The sequence below is a fragment of the Dama dama genome, chromosome 12, assembly GCF_033118175.1.
Source record: "Dama dama isolate Ldn47 chromosome 12, ASM3311817v1, whole genome shotgun sequence".
In the NCBI taxonomy this organism is placed as follows: domain Eukaryota; kingdom Metazoa; phylum Chordata; class Mammalia; order Artiodactyla; family Cervidae; genus Dama; species Dama dama.
Window position 1 is genome coordinate 77432863 of NC_083692.1, and position 11546 is coordinate 77444408.

Below are 11546 nucleotides of genomic sequence, written 5' to 3' on the forward strand. Positions count from 1 at the left end.
CCTGGGCTGATGATCTGTTTCACCATAGATAATATACATGCTGTTCTTTCAAAACATCCCACCCTCACCTTCTCCCACAGAATTCAAAAGTCTGTTCTGTACTTCTGTGTCTCTTTTTCTGTTTTGCATATAGGGTTATCGTTACCATCTTTCTAAATTCATTATATATGTGTGAGTATGCTGTAATGTTCTTTATCTTTCTGGCTTACTTCATTATGTATAATGGGCTCCAGTTTCATCCATCTCATTAGAACTGATTCAAATGAATTCTTTTTAACGGCTGAGTAATTTTATGTTCTAATGCATAAGCTTAGCTTGTGAAAGTGAAAGTGTTAGTTACTCAGTGGTTTCTGACATTGCGACCCTGCCAGGCTCCCTCTGTCCATGGGATTATCCAGGCAAGAATACTGGGGTGGATTGCCATTTCTTTCTCCAGGGGATCTTCCTGACCTAGGGAACAAACCCTGGTCTCCTGCTTGGCAGGCAGATTCTTTACTGTCTGAGCCACCAGGGAAGCTTAGTTAGTTATGACATATTTTGCCCCTTGTGTATTCTCAATGCACTTTAAGTAGTTTGCAAAAAAAAAAAAAAAGAGAGAGAGAGAGAGATAAATGCCCCCTACATACTAATCTTGTGACTTCTTCCCCATTGTAATATAACGTTATTCCCTATTAACACATCAAGTTGTCCTGATATATGATTTTTAAACTTCTAGGAGGTGTAAGGAAAGGAAGAAGGGGATAGTGTGGGAGAAATTCTAACATGTCTTTATCCGTTTAAGTTGGGAGAGCACATTTCTGATTCCCTATTAATTTGATTTTTGGTGACTGTAAATTAGCACCGAATGAGAACTAGTACTTTTGAGAGAGAGAGGTTTAAGTGAAAGTAATTGTGAGAGGGTGAGGCCTAGTGAAAGAATAAAAGCAGGTGTGAACTTAAAGTCAGAGTTCTAGCTGGCTGAGAAGCGCAGAAGAGGAACTTGAGTTGCCACTGAGCACTGATGCCAGAAACAATGGACAAGATACTGGGAGCATCATTTTTATTTCTGTGGCTTCAGCTAGTCTGTAAGTTGTTCCCTATGAAATTCTTCCCTAATTTCATTAATTAGGGGGACTGAGAAAACTGGATTACAAACAAGTTCATGCAGATAGAAACTTTAAACAAGAAATATGTTTTATGGAACTAATGGCTTTTATCTCTTTAAGCAGGGGTGAATGGACAACAGAAGGAAAAAAGTGACCAACAGCAGGTGAAACAGAGCCCTCAATCTTTGACAGTCCAGGAAGGAGAGATTTCCATTCTGAACTGTAGTTATGAGAACAGTTTGTTTGACTACTTCCCGTGGTACCGACAATATCCTGGTAAAGGCCCTGCATTCTTGATAGCCATACGTTCAGCTGTGAATAAAATGGAAGATGGAGGACTCACCGTTTTCCTCAATAAGAGTGCCAAACAGCTCTCATTGCACATCGCAACTTCCCAGCCTGGAGACTCAGCCACCTACTTCTGTGCAGCAAGTGCACGGTGCTCCCCGGGCACCTGCAGCTTGTGCCCAAACCTGCAGCTGAGGCTCCAGACACACCCTGCTGAGTAGATGAAATACACACCCACAGTTTGTTTAAGCATAAAAAGTCTTAGTATATTTAAGAAAACTGAAATTATACAGAATTTCATCAAAATGGAATTGATACAGAAAATCAATTGTTAAAAGATGTGTCTAAGAACTCCCAAACATTTGGAATACATGAGCTAACTTAAAAATAACCATGGGTTAAAGAAACAATTAAAATGACTTTAGAAAATATTTTGAAAGTAAATATTGTGAGAGCACATGATATAAACATGTATGAGGTGAAGCTAAAAATAATACATAGAAGGAAATTTATCTTTTTAAATACTTATATTACTAAAGAAAAAAAGTTGAAAATTATTATCAAGAGTTGCAGCAAAAGATGATGGACAAGCAAATTGAACTCAATATAAACTGAAAGAAGTAAATAATAAAATGTTGAATTGGTGAAATGCAAAGAATACTATGGATATAACTATGAAATACAAAGTCAACTTTGTTATTAAGATTAATAAGATTGATATATTCCTAGATAGAATTATCCATGGAAAAAATAAAAAAAAACCACAAAGTATAAATATTAATAATAAAAAAGAAAACTATTCTGAAGGTTCTATAATGTTCTAACGGTAATGAATGAATATCATTAACAAATTTATGTCACTTTGTAAGTGTATAGAGGTAGATCTACACAGGGTGGGAAAACTTATATTTTGAAAAAGTGCAAAGACAGCTCAATAGAGGTAACATAGTCTCATGAGCAAATGAGGTTGGGACAATTGGATATTCTTGGGAAATAATTGAAACTTGACCTAAACATCACACCTTATACAAAAATTTGTGTACACTCAAAATGAGCCATCAGTTCATTTTGGTTCAGTTGCTCAGTCATGTCTGACACGTTGCAACCATGGACTGCAGCACACCAGTTTTCCCTGTCCATCACCAGATCCCTGAACCTGCTCAAACTCATGTCCATCAAGTTGGTGATGCCATCCAATCATCTCAGCCTCTGTTGTCCCTTTCTTCTCCTGCCTTTACTCTTTCCCAGCATCAGGGTCTTTTCCAATGAGTCAGTTCTTTGCATCAGGTGGCCAAAGTATTATAACTTCAATGTCATCATCAGTCCTTCCAATGAATATTCAGGGTTCATTTCTTTTAGGATTGACTGCTTTGATCTCTTTTCTGTCCAAGGGACTCTCAAAAGTCTTCTCCAACAGCACAGTTCAAAAGCATCAATTCTTCTGCACTCAGCTTTCTTTATGGTCCAACTCTCACATCAATACATGACTAGTGGAAAAACCATGCCTTTGACTAGATGGACCTTTGTCCTTGTACCGACCTTTGAACTTTGTACCATGTACCGACAAAGGTCCATATTCCTAACCCAGCCTAACTTAACGATGCTCAACACTTACATTAGTGTACAGTTGGAAGAAATCATCTAACACAAAATCTATTTTATACCAAAGTGTTGAAAATCTCATGCAATTCATTGAGTATTGTACTGAAATTGGTGTGCTGCAGTCCATGGGATCGCAAAGAGTCGGACATTACTGAGTGACTGAGCTGAACTGAACTGAAAGTGGGGCTTCCCAGATGGCACTCATGGCAAAGAACTGGCCTGCCAATGCAGGTAACATAGCAGACTCGGGTTCAATCCCTGGATCAGGAAGATGCCCTGGAGGAGGACACGGGAGACCACTCCAGTATTCTTGCCTGGAGGATTTCATGGACAGAGGAGCCCACTGGGCTTCAGTCCATAGGGTTGCAAAGAGTCCGACATGACTGCAGTGACTGAGCACATATACACAGAAAGTGAAAAACAGAATGATTGTATGAGTACAGAATGAATGTAAGTGGGTTGGTTGTTTACCATCATGATCTCAGGGCGGGCCAGGAGCTCAGCTCACTGCTGCTGCCCAGAATCACCGGAGAATAATACACTACATCTTGTATGCATGGGAAAAGATCAAACTTAAAAATTCAAAGTATGATTACTACTGAATGTGCTCACTTTCTTACCACTGTAAAGTCAAAAATCCTAAGTCAAAACATCATAAGTTGGTGAGTCTATAGTGATTAAGAGAAACAGACTATTGATACTTGCAATAGCCTAGATGGAGATTCCTAGCTGCCTGCAACGCAGGAGACCCAAGTTTGATGCCTGGGTCAGGAAGATCCCCTAGAGAAGGAAATGGCAACTCCCTCCAGTATTCTTCCCTGGAAAATTCCAAGGACAGAGGAGCCTGGCAGTCTGCAGTACATGGGGTCTAAAGTGAGTACGACTTGACTTAGTGACTAAACAACAATAGCCAAGATGGATCTCAGGATGTTATGCTGAATGAAAGAAAAGTCAATCTCAGAGGCTACATGGTGTATATTTACACTAGTTGGATTATTAAGATTGTATATATGGTGTGATTCTACTTATACAACATTCTCAAAAGAACAAAATATAGAGCTAAAAAGGAGATTAGTAGTTACTGGGGTTATAAAGAGTTGCAGGGATAGGGAGGATATTCAAAGAGGGTTTCTTTAGAGAGATATGTCATGATTTTAGTGGCAGTACAAGAACCTATATATGTGATAAAACTTCACAGAGCTTCCTATCAAAACCAAAGAGCACATGTAAAAACTGATGTATAAGATTATGGTCTGTATTTTGATAAAAATGTCATCAATATCAATTTCCTAACATATATGCTATTCTTATATGAATATATATCTGTATTTTATAACATCATGCTGCTGCACAGGCTGATGCAGTCATTCATGATCTCCTCTGCTTAGTTACAAATAATTTCAAGCCCAGGCATTAGTTACCTGCCAGCACTCAGAAGTGAAATGGGATGGGAAAGTAGCTGTCTCAGATAAATACAAACTCACCTCCCTGCTTCACTCCTTTGAGTCATTTTGATCTTAAATTCCATGAATTAGCACTGTTTTAGACCTTGTCTGTATTTTTCTTTTCTACTTGTCTATTTGCCTTTCATTCTTTTATATTAATTCTTCAATTACAACAATGAAACCAAATGGAAGATTGAAAGCTACATTCCACATGAACATGAAACAATGCACAGAACTTCAGTCACCAACTTCTGTGGTATTGACAGGTACTAAGTGTCTGCAGTCTGTAGATATTAGGTATTATAGAGCGCATTATCGCAGTACATCAGAGAAAGATTTGGCATGTTTATCTTAACTTTATTTTACAAAGAGAAATAATAATGAGTGACTGAGAAGTGAGACTGAATGCTCTGGATCAATGAGACAGAAAATGTGACATTTGGATGATTCTAGTATGCATGATCTAATAAGTACAATTCTACACTTAGAGACAACAAGATTGAATAACCTGATTGCCATCAAAGTCTAATACATAAGACTCAATATAAAGTTTCAAAAGAATAATATTTTATTCCAGTTATAATTTCATTTAAATATACACCATTGAATAGACTCTGAAATTCAGATGGACTGATTTTTTAAAATCATTTCATGTTGAAGTAGTTTTATTCATTGAAAAATCTAAGTAGAGTACTGGAACTCAGTTAAAAAAAAAAAAAAAGATGAGATACATTAATTACTTTGGATAAGATTGCTTTTCACCCAGAAGGCCTAAGATCTGTAAAGGTTTTAAAATAGTCACTAGATTCTGGATGGAGAAAAGTAAGTATAGGCTAAATGAATGACCAACCAGTAGATTACAAGAATGTTTCACAGGCTATACTAAATTATATCTTAAACAGGATGGCAGAATTATTTTACTGAATAATACCAATGTATGTCAACTTGTTTAACCTTCAGTTTCCCTCAGTTAAAACCTTTAATATTAATTGCTTTCTTCATGCCCCTGTTCAGGATCTGCCAAACTTAATGACCAAGGAAAGAAAAGTAGACAAAGTAAAGGTTTGTAGTGAGCCAGACTTTTTCCCATCTGTGTACAGACAAGCTGGTCTATGAATACGACAAACCCCACTTCCTGTATGGGGGAGGAGTCACACAGGAACCAGGTACTATGTATATGTGCTGTCAGGCACTTAAAGATGCTGAATTCTTAGCTTGAGGCAGAATTAAACACATTTATGCACAGAATCCATGCCTCATGTCACTCTCCAGCCTGCTCTGGGTGTTCCTGGCCTTCATCATCTCTGGTAGGGATGCTTCCGAACATGGGTGCCAGTGTTCAGGGTGAAAGGACTGCACACAGCCACGTGGTACTTCACAGGGATTTGGGGAGGAAATGAGGACTGGAGAAAAGCAAGCGTCTTATGATTTCAATTTGGGTTGTAAATATTTGAGTCGGTCCAAAATTAATTTCTGCATTATTTTTTCACTATTTCAGCTCTGTTTTCTCACGTTTTCCACAGGATCTTGTGTGGCCCAGAAAGTTACTCAAGACCAGCCAGACATAATCCGGCAAGTGGGGCAGTCAGTCATTTTGAACTGTCAGTATCAAATAAGTTGGTCCACATATTACTACTCCATTTATTGGTACAAGCAGCTTCCTAGGGGACAGATGACTTTCCTTATTCATCAACATTCAGAACACGGGAATGCAGGGAATGGCCGCTACTCTGTAAACTTCCAGAAAGCATATAAATCCATCAGCCTCACAATTTCAGCCTTACAGCTGGAAGACTCTGCAGAGTACTTTTGTACTTTAAGGGAGCTCTCATATAAGTCAGAATACTCACGGTGCTTGAAGTAATGGGAGAAGCCGTACAAAAACCCCAGAGCTTAAAAAGAGGGCTCCGCTGCTGCAGGATCCCAGCTGAAATGCACACCTGCAGACCCCAGACAAGAAATGGTAATCATGTGGTTGCTTAATGTGTGGTCTGAATCAAAGAATTTAATTCTAAATTAAAGCTTCTTCTATGTCCAGAATAACTTTCTACTGTTTACATTCTCCTCTTGAATTTTTGACTTTAAATCAATCATACAGAACATGTGTAAAGTTGTCTAAACGTGCTCCAAAGTTAATTAAAAGTGACAGTTTCACTAAAATACACTAACATCACAAATCTGGGTATAGTCATCTGGAATTGTCATGAAAATCATTTCCTTAGTCCTTTCTTCTTAGACTTGTGTCACTTAAGGTACAATCAGAGAAGCAGATCACCAGTGGTATCAAATAAGAAATTAGTTATGAAGATTAGAACTCAGGCAGTTGCCAGATTTGGTGGAAGAGTGTATACAAAGCTGTTATCTTCATATCTGGTGTTGAGACTGAATCCATTGTTAATCAGCTAGAGCAAAGTTAAGGAGAGACTGAAGCATAGACAAACTGTGACTCTTAAGGACATACTAGAACCATGAGGGTGATGGAACCCACATAGACACACTAAAACTTGTGTATGTCTCACCTCCTTTGGTCTCACAGTAGAGGGTGAGTTTAAGAGAAGTGGGTGTCATTTGGCATCATGCTACATGCATCCTTGGCCCAAGACAAACAGAAGATGAGGAGATTTGGTGGGAAGTGGAGGGGTTGTGAGTCAACAACGAGCTATCAGATCAGGAGGAGGAACACGTGTGAGTAACCATAGTCTCTGGAGCCCTGCACCAACCCAAACATAAAAACTGTGGCTGCTTCATCACAATGACCTTCCAGATGTCACACAAATATCTTCTGTGGCCAACTCTAAGCCAGAACAGTATGGAAAGCACATTCTGGGAAAGATACTTCCAGTTAGTTAAGATAGATCAAAGTTGCTACAGTACCCTCTTTGTTAATTTGCCATCATCTGTACTCTTTTAACAGCTTTGGAATAAAGACCATAGAAAAACTATGCTTCTTGATAATGTTGATGTTGCTGTTCAGTCACTAAATCGTGTCTGATTCTTTGGGATCCCATGGACTGCAGCAAACTAGGCTCCTCTATCCTGCCAAGCATGGAAAGAGAGAATAACTATAACTGAGGATGAAGGATAATTTATTAAAATTATTAAATTTGAATTTCAAAAGGGATTAACTTTATGGAATGTCAGTTATACCTCAATAGAGTTGCTCAAAATAAATAAGACTTTGTTCTGTCTCACCGGTGTCACAGTCCAGGAATCAGTTCAGTTCAGTCGCTCAGTCATGTCCGACTCTTTGCAACCCCATGATACCACAGCATGCCAGGCCACCCTGTCCATCACCAACTCCCGGAGTCTACCCAAACCCATGTCCATCAAGTCGGTGATGCCATCCAACCATCTCATCCTCTGTTGTCCCCTTCTCCGCCTGCTTTAAATCTTTCCCAGCATCAGGGTCTTTTCAAAGAAGTCAGCTCTTTACATCAGCTGGCCAAAGCATTGGAGTTTCAGTTTCAAAATTAGTCCTACCAGTGAACACCCAGGACTGATCTCCTTTAGGATGGACTGGTTGGATCTCCTTGCAGTCCAAGGGACTCTCAAGAGTCTTTTCCAATACCACAGTTCAAAAGCATTAATTCTTTGGCGCTCATTGCTAAGGATGCAATAATAATAATGCTAAAGAAGGTGAAGTTAAACAGTTCTATGATGACCAGCATTTCTCATGATGTACTCTGCATATATGTTAAATAAGAAGGGTGACAATATACAGCCTTGACATAATCCTTTTCCTATTTGGAACCAGTCTGTTGTTCCATGTCCAGTTCTAACTGTTGCTTCCTGACCTGCATACAGGTTTCTCAAGAGGCTGCTCAGATGGTCTGGTATGCCCGTCTCTTTCAGAATTTTCCACAGTTCATTGTAATCCACACAGTCAAAGGCTTTGGCATAGTCAATAAAGCAGAAGTAGATGTTTTTCTGGAACTCTTGCTTTTTCGATGATCCACCGGATGTTGGCAATTTGATGTCTGGGTCCTCTGCCTTTTCTAAAACCAGCTTGAACATCTGGAAGTTCGTGGTTCATGTATTGCTGAAGCCTGGCTTGGAGAATTTTGAGCATTACTTTACTCGCGTGTGAGATGACTGCAATTGTGTGACAGTTTGAGCATTCTTTGGCATTACCTTTCTTTGGGATTGGAATGAAGACTGACCTTTTCCAGCCCTGTGGCCACTGTTGAGTTTTTCAAATTTGCTCGTATATTGAGTGCAGCACTTTCACAACATTAAGTTTCAGGATTTGAAATAGCTCAACTGGAATTCCATCACCTCCAGTTGCTTTGTTCGTAGTGATACTTTCTAAGGCCCACTTGACTTGGCAATCCAGGATGTCTGGCTCTTGGCGAGTGATCACACCATCGTGGTTATCTGGGTCATGAAGATCATTTTTGTATAGTCCTTCTGTGTATTCTTGCCACCTTTTCTTAATATCTTCTGCTTCTGTTAGGTCCATACCATTTCTGTCCTTTATTGAGCCCATCTTTGCATGAAATGTTCCCTTTGTATCTCTAATTTTCTTGAAGAGATCTCTAGTCTTTCCTATTCTATTGTTTTCCTCTATTTCTTTGCCTTGATCACTGAGAAAGACTTTCTTATCTCTCTTTGCTATTCTTTGAATCTCTGCATTAAATGGGTATATTTTTCCTTTTCTCCTTTGCCTTTCACTTCTCTTCTTTTCACAGCTATTTGTAAAGCCTCCTCAGACAACCATTTTGCCTCTTTGCATTTCTTTTTCTTGGGGATGGTCTTGATCCCTGCCTCCTGTACAGTGTCATGAGCCTCCTTCTGTAGTTCTCAGGCACTCTGTCTGTCAGCTCTGATCCCTTGAATCTATGTCACTTCCACTGTATAGTCTTAAGGGATTTGATTTAGGCCATACTTCAATGGTCTAGTGGTTTTCCCCACTTTCTTCAGTTTAAGTCTGAGTTTGGCAATAAGGAGTTCATGATCTGAGCCACAGTCAGCTCCCAGTCTTCTTTCTGCTGACTTTATGGAGCTTCTCCATCTTTGGTTGCAAAGAATATAATCAATCTGATTTCGATATTGACCATCTGGTGATGTCCATGTGTAGAGTCCTCCCTTGTGTTGTTGGAAGAGGGTGTTTTCTATGACTGGTGAGTTCTCATGGCAAAACTATTAGCCTTTGCCCTGCTTCTTTCTGTACTCCAAGGCAAAATTTGCCTGTTATTCCAGGTATTTCTTGACTTCCTACATTTGCATTCCAGTCTCCTATAATGAAAAGCACATCTTCTTTGGGTGTTAGTTCTAGAGGGTCTTGTAGGTCATCATAGAACTGCTCAACTTCACCTTCTTCAGCATTATTGGTCAGGTACAGACTTGGATTACTGTGATATTGAATGGTTTGTCTTGGATCTGAACAGAGATCATTCTGTCGTTTTTGAGATTGCATCCAAGTACTGCATTTCAGACTCTTCTGTTGAATATGATGGCTACTCCATCTTTCAATGCTCACCAAGTGACAAAAAATAATATCACTCTTTATGTAGGTTCAATTAAAAAATATATATGTATATATAATTTAAATGTAAAGTTGTTTAATACTGCAAAATGTTTCAGGCAAGACTGTTATGAATATTGTGTTGATTCATGAGCACCCTTCAGAATCACAGGTGAGTGCATAAGAGATGGGGCGGGGGGGGAACGATCCTGAGAACTCCTGGGAAATAATATTTCATTTTGCAAAAATCTCTTGCATCCATGCCAGTTATGTAATTAATTTTTGTTTTCTCTTCCCTAAAATCCTACACAAATTCCAAATCTGCCTTCTTTATGATATTCTTAAAAAATGCCCCTCAAGTCCTAACATAATGACCTTTCTATTTCCCACTCTCACTCCACTCCTCTCCAGTCCATTCTGAATTGGTTGAGGTGGGAGGGTGGGCCTTCCTGTCATAAAGTGAGGAAGTTGGGTGAGCTGATTGGCTGCAGGAGCAAGAACATTTCTGCATGGACTTATGACATTCACCCCCTCAGGGTTTAGTGAAATATTTTACAGTGGAAATGTCTTAGTAAGAAGAGGAAGCATCATGAAGAGGCTAGCAGGCACTGTTCTGGGGCTTTTGTTTGCCCAGGTTTGCTGTGAGTTGGGGCTGACCCACAGGGGAATCTGAAGGATTGACCAGCTTCTGTATTTTTAAGGGAGAGAGAGGAGCTGACAAGTCCTTCAGACTTTCTCTCCTTCTCATCATCTATGGGGGTTGGGGGGGTGCAGTTCCAGGTTTTTGTAGGGGCTATGGTGACCCTCACCTGTGATTATCACTCTTTCCTCATCAGGTGTGTGAGAAGTGGATGGTGAGCAGAGTTCCCCAGTCCTGAATCTCCAGGAGGGAGTCAACTCCCCGTATTGGTGTAATTTTTCCATTTCTACACAGAGTGTGAATTGGTATAAGAACCCTGGGGGCTGCCTCATTCACCTGGTTTATGTTCCTTTAGGGACAAAACAGGATGAAAGATTAAATGCCACCACAGTCCCTACAGAACGCCGCAGCTCACTGCACATTTTCTCTTCACAGACCACAGACTCGGGCACTTACTTCTGTGCTGTCCAGCACACTGCTCCCCAGGCACCTGCAGCCTCTACAGGAACCCTCCCGGGGCTCAGCCCCTCCTCCAGCCTCAGTCACACCATGAGGCCTCCGTGGGGTCACCATAAGGCATTTGCAGTACTTAGTATTTCTTACCTACATTGGTACAGTTATAACCACAAACACTTTTTAGCCCTCCAGATTTGGGACTTGGTCTTTTCACTTCTCAATCTGTATCTCCTTCTGCTCTAGAACCTCTAACTTGTAATTAAAGGAATAGCTTATAAGAGGATACAATTAAAATAAATATTTTTCCAAGTATGCTGGACTCCAAAACAGTAAACATTGAAAGCAACTAAAAGGAGAGAGAAATCTCTCCAGTAAAGATATTATCCAGCTTGGTTGGGTGTCTCAAGAATGTTCAGGTCTGTCTCACCACTATGTGTCCCAACAGGCAACTGCAAGCACTGGTATCCCATCCTATGAGTGCAGCAAAGTGAACAAAAAATATTTGCTCAATGTTTAATATGAACTTGATCACTTACAAAATATCTTATAGTTCTGGATGCAAAAAA

At 39.7% G+C, this 11546-nt stretch overlaps 2 gene segments (V, D, J or C); both read left to right on the forward strand.

Moving 5' to 3' along the window:
* The first annotated feature begins 957 nt into the window (after positions 1-957).
* On the forward strand, positions 958-1599 carry LOC133067369 (T cell receptor alpha variable 23/delta variable 6-like). The segment is given in 2 exon segments: positions 958-1064; positions 1209-1599. Coding segments are annotated over 2 exon segments (450 nt in total).
* Positions 1600-5651: 4052 nt separating this feature from the next.
* LOC133067001 (T cell receptor delta variable 1-like) lies at positions 5652-6284 on the forward strand. The segment is given in 2 exon segments: positions 5652-5727; positions 5944-6284. Coding segments are annotated over 2 exon segments (390 nt in total).
* Positions 6285-11546: the final 5262 nt, after the last annotated feature.